Below are 18,223 nucleotides of genomic sequence, written 5' to 3'. Positions count from 1 at the left end.
GAGAAGCCACTGCAATGAGAAGCCTGCGCACTGCAACAAAGAGTAGCCCCCCGCTCGCCGCAACTAGAGAAAGCCCGTGCACAGCAACAAAGACCCAACACAGCCAAAAATAAATAAATAAAATAAATTAAAAATAAGTAAATAAATAAACAGAATAGCAATAGTATATGTATTTAAAAAAAGAAAAATAGATATATTGATCTTCCTCAAATTAAAAATTTTTTGTACATCAAAGTACAGTATCAAGAAAGTGAAAAAAAACCTACAAAGTGGGAGAAAATATTTGCAAATCATATATCTGATAAGGGTCTGGTTCTCCAAATATATAAAGGACTCCATACAATTCAACAGCAAAAAGGACAAACAACCCAATTAAAAAATAGGCAAAGAATAGATACTTCTCCAAAGAAGACATATGGCAAATTAGCAGATGAAAACATGCTCAACATCATTAGTCATCAGGGGAATACAAATCAAAGCTACAATGAAATAGTACTTCATACTCACTAGGATAATTAACAAAACATATGGGAAAATAATGTGTTGATGAAAACACGGAGGTATTGAAACACTTGTACATTGCTGGTGGAAATGTAAAATGGTTCAATCACTATGGAAAACAGTTTGGCAGTTCCTCAAAAAGTAAATGATTACAATATGACCCAGCAATTCCAATTCTGGGTATACAACATTCAAAAGAATTGAAAACAGGTGCTTAAATACATGTATATTTGTGTGTGCTTAAATACATGTATCTATGTGTGTCTGTATGTGTGTGGATATTAGCAGTATCCACAATGACCAAAACAGAAAAAAAACCCAAATTTCCATCAATGTATGAATGGATAAACAAACTGCTTGTAACACATGTAAAAGAATATCATGCAGTTATAAAAAGGAAAGAAGTAACACATGTAACAGAATATTATGCAGTTATAAAAAGGAAAGAAGTACTGAGATATGCTTCAACATGGAAGAACTCTGAAACATTAGGCTAAGTGAAAAAAGCCAGACACAAAAGGTCACATACTGTGTCATTCTATTTATAGTAAATATCCAAAATAAATAAATCCATAGAGGCAGAACACAACTTGGTGGTTGTCAGTGGTGGAGGGGAAGGGCAAGTAGGGAGTAACTGCTTAACTGAGTTGTGTTTCCTTTTGGAATGATGACGATGTTCCTGAACTAGATAGAATTGATAGTCGTACAACATTGTGAGTCTACTAAATGCCACTGAATTGTTGACTTTAAAATGGTTAATTTTATGCTATGTGAATTTAACCTCAATTATATTAATTATATTGCACAGAATTCCCTCACCAAACACTGAGGCTATATTCCTGAAATGATTGTGATTGACAAAATCAAGCTCTTTTATACAATGAGTTGGTTTGCCAAACCATAAAAATGGTGTTCAGAAGTTGTTTAAACAATGTAGATAAAAAGCAGTGGAGGGTATCTACTTCCAAACAAACCAACCTTCTATTTAAGTGTTCATTTTCCCAAATTGTATCATTTATTAGGAAATATTGCAGCAGCATAATTATGCACTGAAAGAGATTATCTCACAGGTTTCATGCTTTGTATTCTTCCATTAATCTTTTTCAATACCGTCTACTGATTGTGATTAACATCATTTATACTTACAAGTGTCTGAGTCTTTGGCAGATTTATCATGCTGATTTGGGCATCATTTTTCAGGCCTTAAAATGATATTTAGAGAGGGTAAAATGTACCTCAAAATGTGTGATTGCTTCTAGCTTGATATGGCATTCCATGTTGAACAGTAATTAGTGATTAACAAACAGACCAATAGAAAGAGTTAGATATTGGTAGCCGTTCAGGTAAGTTGATGGAGGCATGAACCAGCTGTGTGAGAAGGGTGATCTGAGCATATATTTTGAGAGTAGAGCTTACAGAAAAATATGCATATCATCTTTCTTACATGTTAATCTTCAGTGTAGCTCAAACTGATATGAGAAACATAAGCTTTAAATTTAGTGTCAAAATTAATTTAGTCACACAGAGAGAAATAAAAATGCCAGTGGAGATATAATATTTTCAAATAAAGTTCTAACAAGGGGCAGAAATAACTCTGAGGTTCTTTTGTTTAGCACTTAGCTTTTAAGTGTTACATCACATGCCTTATGCTACAATGATGACATCAATAAGAATTACTCAATTTCCTGCAATAAATAACAAATATTTTGCCATAATACTTGCAGAGGAAGTTTCTTTACATCTTGCTTAAATATTTACTTATAAATGAATGTTTGCTGAATAAATATTTGCTGATTTATATGCAACTATTAGCACAGACATAAAAAGTTATTAAAATAATGCATTACACTACAGAACCATAAAGATCTGGCCATTTAATACATAACATTAACTGATTTACATAATGAATGATTGTGATCTTTAAGGAACAAGCATTTTTCTTTAAAGAATAAGTTTCTTTCCTGGCCATATGACTAATCCACTTCATTAAAATGTCACACAGTGTGACAGAAAGAGAAAAACAAATACCGTATGCTAACACATATATATGGAATCAAAAAAAAAAAAAGGGTCTGATGAACCTAGGGGCAGGACAGGAATAAAGACACAGACATAAAGAATGGACTTGCGGATGTGGGGAGGGGAAAGGGTAAGCTGGGACGAAGTGAGAGAGTAGCATTGACATATATACACTACCAAATGTAAAATAGATAGCTAGTGGGAAGCAGCTGCATAGCACAGGGAGATCAGCTAGGTGCTTTGTGACCTCCTAGAGGGGTGGAATAGGGAGGGTGGGAAGGAGACCCAAGAGGGAGTTGATATGGGGATATATATACACATATAGCTGATTCATTTTGTTATACAGCAGAAACTAACACAACATTGTAAAGAAATTATACTCCAATAAAGATGTTAAAAAAAAATAAAGCTATGACACTGAAAAAAAATGCATATAACAAGTCAACACTTGGTAAATCCACACTAGCACTGAAATGAATATTCATTACAACTAATATTTTTTAAAGAATTATAAAAATGTTTTGGTATATTTGTATTTCAATGGAAAAAAAAGGTAAGGTAATGAATGGTATTGTAATGATTATTGTTAAAATTGGCATTATAGCATAAAATAATATTTAATGTAAACGAGCAAGTACTTTTTTTGTTGTTTTAAGAAGAAAAATGTAACCAAAATCACTATTTATATGAACTGAAGCATCTGATAAGACAGAACATGATTTCTTTTCTATTATTTTTTGAGAGAGCATCTGAATTATTCAAATCCTTAAAACTTAACGTAGAAGTGGTGATGCAAATTTGCACAAGTATCTCAGAAGTTTCAAAGAGGGAAGGGATTAAAATATCAATATTTCCCCCATTTCAAATGTGTTGAAATATATTGCTAAGGGTCTAGCCTAGCCTATAATTATCAATGGGAACAACAGCAATGAAGTGGCTGAAATAAAATTACCATAAGATAAAAGGCAATGAGTGCAGTGTACTGGACCGTGTATGATCATCAACAGAGACCATACAATCATCACAGAGTCCTGCCCTACTCTAGCTGTCCGGAAGAAGTTTGCATTTAAGGATATTTCTGTCTGTTTAGGTCAATTCAGACAAAGAGGATGTGCATTGACATCTTTCACACTTTGAAGAACCTCTGTAACCAACTAGGTGTGTCTGTTCGGTTTCAAAAGCATAAATTAGAGAGTAGTAGACAAACACTTGCTAGGGTAGCAGCACGAGTGAGAATGTCTTTGATAAAACTGGTAGCTCATTAGATTTCACAACCAGCAGTTTAAAAATCCTTCAGCATCAAGAGAAAAACAGATAAACACAGGAGTGGAAATCTTTAACAGAGAAAGTAAGACCAGGGCAGGTGAAAACTTCACTGTTTTCTTATTTTTATCAGTTTTATTAACATATAATTCACATATCATTGAATTCACCCATTTAAAGTGTACAATTCAATAAATTTTAGCATATTTTCAGAGTAGTTCAACCATCACCACAATCAATTTTAGAATATTTTCACCACTGTACCCATTAGCAGTCATTCCCTATTCTCTGTCAGCCCCCACCCTCAGGCAACCAGTAGTCTACTTTCTGTCTCTATAGATTGGCCTATTCTGGACATTTAATACAAATGGGATCAAACCAAATATGGTCTTTCGTGAATGATTTCTTTCATTTAGTATGTTTTCAAGGTTCATGCATGTTTCAGTACTTAATTCTCCTTTATTGCTGAATAATCTTCCACCATATGGATACACATTTTGTTAATTCATTTCATCTGTAGACAGACATTTGGGTTGTTTTCCACATTTTGCCATTGTAAATAATTCTGTTATAAACATTTCTGTGCAACTTTTTACGTGAACATAACATTTTCATTTCTCTTGAATAGACACGAGTGGAATTGCTGAGTTATATGGTAACTCTATGTTTAACATTTAAAGGAAATGAGAAATAGTTTTCCAGAGTGTACATTTTACATTCCCACCAGAAACATATGAGAATTCTGATATTTCCACATCTTCACCCATGTATGCTATTTCCTTTGTTTTTCATTATAGCTATTATAAGAGGATGTGAAGTGATATTTCATGATTGTAATTTGATTTCCCTAATGACTAGTGATTATGAGCATATTTCCACACACTTATTGGTCATTCATATATCTTCGAAGAAATGTCTATTTAAATTCTTGTTCATTTTTATTTAGATTATTTATCTGCTTATTTTTGAGATATACTAGTTCTTTACATATTCTTCATATATTTAAAATATTTTCTTTCAATCTGTGGGGTTGTCTTTCACTTTCTTGATGGTGCCATTTGAATCACATTTTTTCAAATTTTGATGAGGTGCAACTTATTAGTCTTTTTCTTAATCACTTTTGCTTTTTGTATCATATCTAAGAAATCATTGCCTAACCCAAATCATGATTTACATCTGTATTTTCTTCTTCATTATATAGTTTAATCTCTTACATTTAGGTCTGTGATTCACTTTGAGTTAATTTTTACAGACGGTGTGAGGTAAAGACCCAACTTCATTCCTTTGCATGCTGTCTCAGCTTCATTTATTGAAAAGATTATTCTTTCCTAATTAGATTGTCTTAGCCTTTTTTTTTTTTTTTTTTTTTTGGAAATCAATGGACCATAAATATTAGGGGTTATTTTTGGATTCTTAAGTTTATCCTAGTAATCCAGACATCTATTCTTATACCAGTACCACACAGTCCTGATTACTGTTAAAGTGTCCCTTTTACAAAGTTTTCTTTCTTTAAGAATGATTGTAAATTATAATTACTTATGATTAGTATGTACCTACGGGGGAAAATTCAAAATAGTAAATCTCTCCATTTTTTAAATGGAAGTTTATTCATCTGTGAAATCTAAAAATCTGGGAAATATTGTATCCAGGCATACAAACTCATGGCTGTACCACCCTCGTCAATGTAAAGTTGCACGTGTTTTTTTCTTACAAGATCAAGTGACCACACAGGGTTCTCTTGATTTGGCATTGTGTACCACATGTTCCTGAGACTGAAGCAGAGCCTGGCTAATTTGTCAAATTTTTCACTTTATACTCATGGGCTACATTTAGATTTCCATCCTTTTAGGGAGTAAAACCACTCAGGACCACACAGAAAACATCAGAGAGACAGCAAGAACATCTCTTTGACAGCCAGCCACACGTAAAAACAGAGTGGCTACTTTGCTGTTGAAGAAGAGAAACAAAGCTAACGTCAATGCCTTCTTTAATGCCTGCTGTCAGTTTCCTCAATAGTTAAGACTGACATTGTCTCTGATATGTTCAGAGAGGTGAGCAGAATGACATGGACATAGACCTCAAAGGGGCTTAGAATGGGCATGAAATATTTTTATCTTAGCTTTTTTAGAGTATACCTATATTACTCAAAAACTGAAGGATGGACTTTGGTGGCACCTTAAATGTATCTGAATTACACTTTTTCTTACAAAATTCCCTTTGAACAATTTAGTGCCAAGTTACTCTTTGTAGAAATATCCTTGTTATTATGCATAGCTGACAAGTTTAAAGGGAACTAATTAATCCCAGGTTATACCTGCAAATGAACTGTTTCCACCTCAGTGGATTTTACCTAGTAAAATTTTTTAAAATAAATAAACAGTGTCCGGGGTATGATTTCTGGATTCAGAATTATCCCCCGCAGCTCTCATTAACACTCGTAGAAAAGAAAAGTAAAATAAAACTATAAACAGCTGAAAGTCTCTGATTAGAAGTCTGTCCTCTTGCTACCAGTACACTGTTTAACATTTTAAAAAGAAAAATAAATTTAGAAATTATTTTTAACTTACGTTTCTGAAAGATTAAAAACTCGCTGTGGATCTCCATTCTCAATGGCGTATGTTATTGGATCTCCCTCTCGATCAGTTGCCTTCAGAGAGAAAACATACTTTAATTATCAAGTAATTGATATGTCTTCCATTCAGTACAGTATAATATAGAAACTTGAAACTAATAGCACAGAAGATCCATGATACCTTAAAGTATAAAGATGAAAACACGGGCAAATGGCTAGATGTAAAATAAAGAATTTCATATCTGATCCCAGCATTTCTGTCATTTTATGTCATCTGAAAGTTGTAACAATGAATAAGAATAATATCTCCTGAATGTATACATAATCTTATTTGGTAGGGAAATACAGTAATGATTTTCCTATGGTTTACTTATTTAATTTTATATGAATAATTCAAACAAATATGTTGGAGTCTACATAAATGTTACAGTGTCAAGAAATTATTTAATGCACTATTTTTTCTTTTTCTGCTCAGAATATATTGTCTGCAAAGCTTTATGGTTAAGAATTCTGAATCTGGAGCCAGAGAGCCTGAATAAAAAACTGGGCTCCATTTACTAATTGTGTGATTGTTTCTTAATTTCTTCATTTGTAAAATGAGAACTATAACAATATAAAAGTTAATAGACGCTGAAAAGTTTAAGTGAAATAATCTATATTAAAACACATAGACTAAATCTGGCATATTGTAAGTTTCAGTAAACATTAACCTTTTTTTCCCTTCTTCACTCAAGTCATAGTAGAAAAAATCTACAGCTTCTGACTTTGAGTTCTGAGTTTCTCTTACCCAAAATAAAGATACACACTGTATATTGGAGTCTGGGATTTTACCATCTAAAATATCCAATAATTCCCTTTTCAATTATCCATTAAGTCCCCTTATGGAAGACTCGGGTGAAGAAAGAAATCTGGATGATATAAAAGGGATGGGCGAGGGATCTGCCTAAGCATGACCCCAGGGGGAGGGGAAATCTTGTTTATTTATAAGTTACTCGGCTGGCAGAGATACCAACCTGATGGGCAGGCACTGCCCTGAAGTTGGCAGGACCTACAAAAGTGGTGGTTATGTTGGGTCTTTTCAAACACCGGACAATAACCGTCCCAGCCATAAGAGGCTGATTATGAAATCCCATGTCCAGACCAACAGGGAGCACCGTTTCTGCAGGTAGATTAGATGGCTTTGACATGGATTTCAGAGCCCTGGTCATGGGACAGCCCTATCAGCTACCACAGTGGATGGGTGGCCAGAAACCTCTCTTGGACCACATAAATTCCAGAGTCCAGGGACAACTGAGTAATAACGTAATATTTACTAAATATTGTAGGATTAGTTGAAAGTGTCTCCTCCATAAAACACTTCCTTCACATGGCTTCCGTAACATGCTATTCTCCTGCTTTTAATTCTACCTTATCAGCTACTACCTCTTTTCCTTGGCTGATTTTTCCTCATCTATAAGACATATTTACATAGGATGCTCCAAAGGTTTGTTCTTGGACTTCACTTACTTTGTCAACCTCATCCAACTGCAGAGCTTTAAAACTCTTTCTATGTTGAAGACTCTCATATCTCTAAACCAGCCCTGTCCTCTGAATTTCAGACCTATATCCAATTGCCTGTTTGATCCCCAATTAGATCAATTATAAACACCCCCAATTTTAAATGTTAAAACTCCCCAATCCTGATCTCTCTCTGCTACTCTCCCACTGCTCAAGAAGACAACAACCTGCTGCTTTCAGTATTTATTATCTCAGTAAATAGCAGAAACTACATCCTTCTACTTGCTTGACCTTAACTGAACATTCTTACTCCCCAGTAATCGTCAGCAAATTCCATTGGGTCTATATTTAGAACATCTGCAGTTATCTGGCTGTCTCTGAACTCCAAATACCATTTCCCTCATGGATTATGTAATAACCATCTGACTAGTGCTCCTGCTTTCTCCTTTGCACCTTCACCGCAGCCCTTTTTTTTTTTTTGCGGTACGCAGGCCTCTCACTGCTGTGGCCTCTCCCGTTGTGGAGCACAGGCTCCGGACGCACAGGCTCAGAGGCCATGGCTCACGGGCCCAGCCGCTCCGCGGTATGTGGGATCCTCCCGGACTAGGGCACGAACCCGCGTCCCCTGCATCGGCAGGCGGACTCTCAACCACTGCGCCACCAGGGAAGCCCCGCAGCCCATTTTTAATTAAGCAAAGTAACCATTTTTCCCAGGCCAAGATTTTATTTTTTAGTAAGGCTATGGCATTATTATGCATTATTACATACACACACACACACACACAAAAATGGAATAAAATAAAATAGTAAAATATAATGAAATAATAAACTACTTATGATAATACCTTTGAAACATTCAAATTAAATTTAAAATTTTAAATTTCATTAAATTAATTATAATGTAAGGGCAAGGGCAGAGAGTAAGAAACAAAATAATTAAACACCTACACACAGTCAATGGGATTAATAGTACATGGTTGATATTTTCCCCTTGTTTTTTGTCCTTTTCCAGACAAGTATTAATAAAAAAGATAAAATGGAACTACAAATAATGATACTCGGTTAACTTACTGAGAAACACAGAATTATGCTGTATATGGAGACTACATTTTATCACTGAAAAGTTCACACTAAATGTTTTCTGTTGTTTTCCTCTTTCAATCAGTCATTTTAATGTCATATTGTTATAGATATTATCAATTTCTTTGTTTTTGGTATGTGGTTATTGTTGTTTTTGAGAGAAAATTTATTGTCTTGTGTTTTCATAAAAGCCAGAAGAAATAGATTCTGAAGCAAGATAACTTTGTGTAAACAACTTTAAATCCAGATTAATGTTAAACCTTTCTTCTAATGTATCAGATCTACTCTAATATTTAATATTATTTTTGTGGGATGAGAGCACTGTGAATGCTGTTACTTTGTTTATACAAGTCATTATTTTGTTAAGTTACTAAAATAAAAATAGAGAGGTTCCTAGAGGACTCTCAATGTTTTTTTCAGCCCAATTAATTACTTTCAATCCCTGAGGTACTGTGGAATATTTCTTCAGTTTTGTTTGACCATTTAAATACCTCAAACTTTTAAGGATTGTTAGAGCCAATAATTTGCCTATTTCATTCACATGTGAGGTTGTGCCCTTACTGGAAACTTTGAAGACCCAGGATTTAGAAGATAATCCTATTTGATTGTTTTCTTCTTTTTATCCTCTTAGCCAATCCTTTGTTGTTGTTTTAGGATCTGTGGCAAACAGTGTAGTAATTAGGGAGGATTCATAATTTCTCGGTCAACTAAACAAGGGGGAATGGTGCTGTCTAGATCAGAGTTCTGAAATCTATCCATTACATGTGTTAGCACTTGTTTAAATACCATGTATCTCTATGTACCAACATCAAAAGGGAGAAATAATGCATAATAATTGGAAAAATCAGCAGAAACAATAATTCTTGGAGTATTAAGATTTGATAATGTGCATATGTGTGACCTAAAATATATTTCTAAAAACATTTTTAAAATAGTTTTTTTTCCTATATATGAGCCTAGCCAGCCTTCTCTACATGATGGGCAGAGATTTATATATGACATAGAATAGTGAATCCTTAAGTTAAAATTTTCTGACTGCTTATTAGATGTCAGACATTATATCTGCATGCCTTATCTCTTTTAAGCCTTGCAATAACCTTATAGTCAAAAGGGAAATGCAGAAGACTTCAATTCTATTACTCTCTCTGTCACCATTCCAATTAGAGTTCTGTATAATTAATTGGAAGATACACCTTTTTTTTTAATCTAGAGATAACAGTGACCGTTTCATCTTTATAAAGGACAGTCTACTATTAGTTAATATTTTCCATAATGTAACAGATAGGAATTACTCAGCCTTAGTACAAAAACATTTCTTATGCCTTTATTTTTGATCAGTCAATTCTGATATGAGCCCTTTATTCAAGATCTGAGAGAAGTATAACAGTAGTCATCTCCCCTGGGCTTATCATAGAGTTTACTGCGTAGGCTCTGGAGCCAAGCACCTGGGTTCCAGACCTGGTTATACTATTATCTCTCAGGCAAGATACCTAACTTCAATATCAACAACAATATTCACTTATTAATTCAACAAATATTTACTGAATATCTACACTGTGTTAAGCACTGAGACTTCAGCAGAGAACAACACAGACAAAAATGTTTCCTTTGTGCAGCTTACACTGTAGTCTGGGAGCCAGAGAAAAAATAAAATAATCAATTTATAGGTATTTATATAGAATATATTATATATAATTACTTATTTATATAGAATATATATTATAGTTATATATAATTTATATATAAAATTATACATATATAATTAACATATATTTATATAATACGTTTTTCAGATCCATATAAGTGCTACAAAAATATAAAACAATTCAGGAAGGACATATGGAAGGGTAGGGTGAGAGTTTGCACTTACAAAGAGGTTATCAGGAAAGCTATCAGAAAAATGTAAAAATTTGGCAGGACAGGAATAAAGACATAGACATAGAGAATGGACTTGAGGACACAGAGAGGGGGAAGGCTAAGCTGGGACGAGGTAAGAGAGTAGCATGGACATATATACACTACCAAATGTAAAATAGATAGCTAGTGGGAAGCAGCTGCATAACACAGGGAGATCAGCTAGGTGCTTTGTGATCACCTAGAGGGGTGGAATAGGGACGGTGGGAGGGAGACACAAGAGAGAGGGGCTATGGGGATACATGTATATGTACAGCTGATTCATTTTGTTGTACAGCAGCAACTAACACAACATTGTAAAGCAATTATACTCCAATAAAGATGTTAAAAAAAAAACTGGCAAACGTTTGTAAAAGGTGAGAGAGCAAGTCGTGTGGGGAAGGGCCCTCCAGGTGGAGGGCAGAGCAAGTTAAAAGGTCCTGAGGTGGATACATGCCTAATGAGTTTGAGGAAGAGCAAGCACCTGGAAGACTTGCTCAGGTTTTGCTTGGCCTCAGGTAAACAACCTGAGTTATTTAACCTCAGGTTAAATGATTGAATGACGCTCACTTTGGACAGCTAGCAAGTAATGCAATTGAGTCATCGGTTTGCTGATACATGTTTACAGCATGTGAACTAAAATAAAGCAAGTTTTTCCTTTATTATTGCTTGACAAAGAGTATCTTTAAAGGGCTTCCCTCGTGGCGCAGTGGTTGAGAGTCCGCCTGCCGATGCAGGGGACACGGGTTCGTGCCCCGGTCCGGGAAGATCCCACATGCTGCGGAGCGGCTGGGCCCGTGAGCCATGGTTGCTGAGCCTGTGCGTCCGGAGCCTGTGCTCCGCAACTGGAGAGGCCACAAGAGTATCTTTAAAGATTGAACCAACTCTTCCTTCTAGTCTGCTCAAGCAGATTACCCACTGCATCTAAATTCAAGTCACCCATTTTTCAGAAGCACCAACAGGAACCCAAAAGGATTTATCTAAATAAGCAGTGTGCTTAGAGACTGGAAAATAGGAATTTTGAAAAAGAAAACAAATATTTTATAAACTAATATTCTGTTCATGTTAAAGATGAACACAACCACCAAATACCATCTGGTAGAGTGCACTTTATGCACACAGAATGATTCTACACATTTCACAGGACGTTAAGACAAAGTACTTGCCCATAGGGATTCTAAAATAGATAAAATGAACATATTTAGATGGTCTTTTCTTTTCTCACTTAGGCAAACAAGTTCTGATTTATGTTATTAAACTGCTTGAGAGCAGGAACTGAAGCTTTCAATTCAGGACAGCAGTTTTTCCAAAAATGTGTGTGCACTCCTGGGATTAAATTATTGGTCTTTTAACAAAGTAATAATGTTTATGAATATATTTCAGTATGACTTAATCTTTTTATTTTTATGTCAAGTAGTGTTTTGTCGTTTATGATTCTGATATAAAATTTCCTTTCTGAGATAAGTTCATTTATGTAAAAAAGTCAGTTTATTCAATTTTTTTAAAGTAAATAATATGCAAATATAGCACATCTGAAACTTAAAAATGCAGCTAATCTAGAATGACACTGTATTACATGAGCATCCCTTAAGACCTTTCATCCTGTCCATTTATTATACTATATTTGGCTACTTCATTCACTTTCTCTCTTCCTATATGATTATTAACACTTTCTCCTCAGGTCTCCAGCTTATCCTACCCCATCTTTATTCTCAGCTGGTGATCCCGATTACTGTTTCACTGAGAAGATTGAAGCAATTTTCTGCAAGCACTCCGAATTTTATATATATATGTATATATAAACAATCCTGTAACTGTACACTACATCTTTCCTCCTATTACTGATAATGTACTGTCTGATCTCCCATCTAGGGCAAGATATGGGGAAAGAGTTTTGCATTCTACTTTTTCTAATTGTTCTCTTCTCACCCTCTCTAAAATCATTTCAATCATATTTCTAAACCTCCCACAACTACTGCACTGAAACTGTTCTTTTCAACATCACCAATAAATTCCTTATTAGTAAAACCACTGATCAATTCACAATCCTTGTTTTTGCTTGTTTCTTAGCTTTGTTGGCTTATTTTTCATTGGACCTATCAGTAGCATAGACATTAGATCAGACACAACTGATCTCTGCCTTCTCCCTGATACAATTTCTACCCTTAGTTTCCAGGACACACGTTCCTCTGGGTCTCCATTCCTGGTCCTCTTCTCCTCAGCAAAATTAGTCTTTGGATGTCTTTTACATTCATTCCCTTAAGAATCTCATCCAATCTCAAAGTTGTACACAGTATTTAAAAAGCTCAAGACTTCAAATGTATATTTTTAGTCCATATCTCTTCCCTAAAATCATACCCAACTCTCTACTCAATAGCTTCAATTACATGTCAAAAGACATTTCAAATTTAACATGTCCAAAACTGAATTACTCCTTTGACATTTTTTTTATTCTGGTTAATGGAAAATCAATCCTTCTAGTTGCTCAAGCCATATATTAGTAGCCTTGTTAACTTATGTCTTCCTTCCACATCCAATCATCAATGAATCCTGTAGTTTCTACCTGCAAAATACGAGGTTGAAACCTCTTCTCCCCATTTCCAGAAATATCACTCCAAGCCTAGTCTGGACTACTGAAATAAAATTTAAACTAATTTCCATAATTTCTTACATGCCTGCACCACGGACTATTCTCGACAGAGAATCTAGAATGTTCCTTTAAAATTTGAAGTGTATTCTTGACATTGCTCTACTCAAATTCTGCCATCAGTACTTGATTTCACTCAGAGTACTTATCTCCACACCTTCCCAATCACCTGATGGTTTCATTTCTACAATTTTCCTTCTCACTTACTTTATTCCAGTCCCACTAGTATCTTTGCTCTTCCTCAAGCATGCCAGGCAGGCCTGAACTTCAGGGTCTTTGTACTTGTACCTGAAATACTCTTCCCCAGATAACCAGGTGGTTCAACCTCTCTCACCTTCTTCAGCTCTTTGCTAATGTCACGTCAGTGAAATCACCACTGATCAAATTGCAATCCCCCATGTACTCCCTCACCACTTTCCCTCCTGTATTTTTCCTCATAGCACTATCACCTTCTAAAATTCTATATAACTCATTCATGTATTTTGTGAATTTTCTTCTCCTACTAGAATGTAAACTCCATGAAGTAAGATATGCTTTCTGCTTTGTTACTGATATGCCTTAGTACTTACAATGTGGGCCCACCTTTGCACTTCCTGTGCCTGGGAGGATACATTTAGTGCAATGAAGGAAGTAGGAAGTGTAGTGCCCAGTTTTGTCTTATACTTCACTCAACTATACTTACAGTTAGAAAAAATATCTTGCTTTGATATCCATCTTACATACTCTGTGTCTGTCTCTCTCAATTTCTTCCAAACTCAAGACAGAAAAGAGAGGTGTGTGTGTGTGTGTGTGTGTGTGTGTGTGTGTGTGTGTGTGTGAACGTGTGTGTGCATGTTACTTTTATTCTACATCTTAAGAATAAATGTCTTATGTCAAAACATATTCCAAAGGGGTATTAGTGAACATTTCATTACAGCCAACTAGTATTTCACATACCTTTACCTCTAACCACCAGAAGATTTCCTTATTACATTAATAAATGTTCCACATGAATAATAAGGGCTGAAATGAGAAGTTAAGGATAATGTGGATTGTATGAACAAAGTGTAAGGACCCAAGGAGTCCTTTGTCTTTTGGAACAGAACCCAAAAGTTGATTCCATGAGTTCCACCTAATGATTCTGAGTTTCTTATGGCCTGATACTAACTAAATATTAACTGAGTTCTGTTGCTAAAATACTGTTCCGTTTGCCTAAAGTGAACTTAACTGTAAGATGTTTTCAGATACGTGAAAGGAAAATCTTACTTGCTAAAAAAAATGAACATGGGTCATAGTATTTGGCCTGAGACATACTTTTCTAAGCAGTAGCAAAGTTGTGACAGAGAACACTAATCATATTTTACCACCACCTATTGGTAGCTACTTCCTAATAGTCAAGAATAATCTAATTATTGTATAAAGACATTTGGCTCTGGCCAGTTTACAACATTCAACACTTGGTAATACACTGAATAGATACAATTCAGAAACATTTTAAAAACTAAAATATATCTTTCTATAAGGTGGCTATTGTTCAGTTTTAAATAAATTGAAGTGCTTTTGTTGTTGTTGTTGTCTTTCTCAGGCTTATAAAGGTCCAGAGACCTACAAATCCTACACTTAAACTTTTGCACTTTAGTGCCAGGGTTTCTCAAGCCCAACCTCAGAACCTACATACAATTCTAACTAGCTAGTTTTCCCAGACTTCAGAAAATGATGAAAAAATCAGTCATCAACACTTGGAGCTAAAAAGGACAAATTCAGTGGAATCCATGATTCATAAAAAACAATATCTAATATGCATTATTCTAAACACATAAATATACTGTCAAGATTATCCTCTTAATATATTTCTGCAGTTGACATTTTCATTAAAAAATGAGTGAGAATGGAGTATACAATGGTGACATTTCTGGAATGACAGAATGAGGAGCTCTGTGGACCCTATTCCACTAAGAAAACTCTAACTACTAAAAAAAAACAGTTGTAAAAATTAAAGTTTCTGTATATTGTTCTAAAAGTATACAATATCTGGAGAAACACTGCTTTAAGAAAATCTATTAAATCTCAGTCAGAAGGACAAGTCTGTGGCATTTGAGCAATAAGCTGTTTCCTTGCAACCCCCAGCCAGCACTGCATCATGGGAGCTCTACTTCTTGGAGGTGCAGCCAGGATCCTAGGACTCCTTCTCCCCCAGAGATCCAGCCTAAGATTATGGTGTCTGCCCTAGAGGTACTGGCCAACTCCAGCTCCATGTTGCAGAAGCCCACCATCTGAGAAGCCTGACATTTCTTTCTGTCCACAATGGAATGAAATTAGAAATCAATAACACAAAGAAAATTTCAAAATTCACAAATATGTGAAAATTAAACAAGGGACTCCTAAATATCCAGTGGGTAAAATAGAAAATACAAAGAAAATTAGGAAACATTTCTAAACAAATGAGAAAAAACAAAAAAGACAACCACACTAAAACTTAAGCAATACTATAAGGCAGTTCTTAGAGAAAATTTTAGAGTTATAAACATCTGTATCTAAAAAGGGAAAAGTTCTCAAATCAATAACTTTTCATCTTAAGACAGTGAAAAAAGAGAGCAAAATAAAACTAAAGCAAGCAGAGGACAAGAAATAATAAAAACTAGAGTGGCAGTTAATGAAATAAAAGTAGGAAAATGACAGAAAAAAAATCAATGAAATCAAAAGTTGGTATTTTGAAAAGATCAAAATTGACAAGCCTCTAGTCAAATTGATTAAGAAAAAAGAGAGAAGACTCAAATTACTAATAACAGTAATGGAAGAGGGGGCATCACTACTGACTTTAGAGCAATAAAACAGATTATAAGGGAATGTTATGAAAAATTTTACCAGCATATTAAATAACTTAGATGAAATGAACAAACTCCTAGAAATACACAATTACCAAAACTGATTCAAGATGATAAAGGAAATCTGAATAGACCTAAAAACAAGTAAAAAGATTGGATTAGTAATTTAAAAAAGAAAAAAAAAAAGCCACTTCCCATAAAGAAAAGACCAGGCCCAAATGACTTTATTAGTAAATTCTACCAATCATCTAAAGAAGTCACACAATCTTCACAATCTCTTCCAAAATACAACAGAGGAAACACTTTCTAATTATATAAAGTTTATATTACCCTGATACCAAAACCAAACAGAGGTACCCGAAGAAAAGAATGCCACAGATCAGTGTAGCTGATGAAAACAGAAGTAAAAACTGTTAACAAAATACTACCAATTCAAATTCAGCAATACATAAAAATGATTATACACAATGGCCAAATAGGATTTATCACAGGTATACAAAGTTGCTTCAACACAAGAAAACCAATTAATGTAATACACAGATAAAATAAAGAAAAAATTATCATATCAGAAGAATCAGAGAAAGAATGACAAAATCCAATACCTTTTTGTGATAAAAACACTTAATAAACTAGGGATATATGGGAACTTCCTCAACCTGATAAAGGACAACTATGGAAAACTACCAACTAGCATCAATGTTGAAAGACTAAAAGCTTTCCCCCTACAATCAGTAATAAGACAAAGATTTCTACTCAAAACTTTTATATAACAAAGTACTGAAAGTACTAGCTAGAGTAATTAGGAGAGAAAAAGAAATAAAAGTCATCCATAAAGGAAGAAGCACAACTATCTCCATTTGCAGATGACAGGATTTTTTAAATAGATAATCCTACAGAATCCACTAAAACAACTATTAGACAAATGAGTTCAGTAAGGATGTAGGACACAAGATCAATAAAAAAAAATCTGCAGTATTTCTATACACCAATGATAAACAATCAACAATGAAATTAAGGGAAAAATTCTACTTAATAAAATTAAAAATAAAATAAAATACTTAGGAATAAATTTAGCAAGACAAGTAGAAAAGCTGTCACCTGAGAACAACAAAACATTGTTGGCAGTGACCGACATGGGGAGTCAGAGATTGAGTGGGGCGTTGGAAGTTAAATAGAGCAAAGGGAATATTTCTTGTTAAAGGGCTGTCACAGCAGCCTGGTATAGGCTTGGGGCAAACCCAAGTGGGGCAAAGGAAGGCATTCAAACAGCTGGAATGGGATGTCAGAGCCCAAGGGAAATTAGCAGTGCTTCTGTGAGAGGGTCAGTGTGGGAGTGGTGGCCTGGTGTGGTTGCAAAACCCAAAGAGGGTTATTAGAGCATTTGTATGGCCTGTTGTGGGGGACTGTGTTGTAGGGTTATGGTGCTGTAAACACAAGAAGGACACAGTGGGACATCAGTCTACAGTGGGATGTCAACATAAGTGGAATGAAGAAGGCAACAGTTCAGTGAATGGTGGTAGCTGCAGGCCTTGTGAAATGATGGTGTGAAGTGTTGAAGCTTGAGCTCAGGAAGGAGGGTGTTTGCATGGCCCTGTACAGGATTTCAGAATCCAAGCAGGATGAGAATTGTTGGAAGGAGAGGAATGGCAGGCAGGTGATGTCAGAATGTGAAAGGGTGAGGGGAGCATCAGAATGAGGGTCAGAAACAGAAGACTGGTTACATTCAGTAAGTAATGTACTGAAGGTAATAAGAGCCAGGTTTCCCATTTTCAGAGTTATTAGTGTGAACTAATGGATATATATATATATGTATATATGTATTTTATAATCTATAAAATTTATAATACATAATATTACACATAACATGTATATATGTATATATATATACACATATAGTAAATATAAAATTAACATAGATGCAAATGAGTATGGTGCATATATCACACA

At 34.8% G+C, this 18,223-nt stretch overlaps 1 protein-coding gene across 1 annotated transcript in view; it reads right to left on the bottom strand.

Moving 5' to 3' along the window:
- PCDH15 (protocadherin related 15) overlaps window positions 1–18,223 on the bottom strand; it is a 1,088,571-nt gene that overhangs the window by 227,766 nt on the left and 842,582 nt on the right. The window contains exon 18 of the mRNA XM_029245143.1: window positions 6,351–6,430. Coding sequence (XP_029100976.1) covers window positions 6,351–6,430 — 80 coding nt within the window. The remainder of the gene's footprint in view (window positions 1–6,350; window positions 6,431–18,223) is intronic.

The sequence above is a fragment of the Monodon monoceros genome, unplaced genomic scaffold, assembly GCF_005190385.1.
Source record: "Monodon monoceros isolate NGI ecotype Baffin Bay Population unplaced genomic scaffold, NGI_Narwhal_1 Super_Scaffold_4, whole genome shotgun sequence".
Lineage (NCBI taxonomy): Eukaryota > Metazoa > Chordata > Mammalia > Artiodactyla > Monodontidae > Monodon > Monodon monoceros.
Note: the sequence above shows the minus strand (reverse complement) of the source record. Positions and strands in the feature narration are given on the sequence as shown.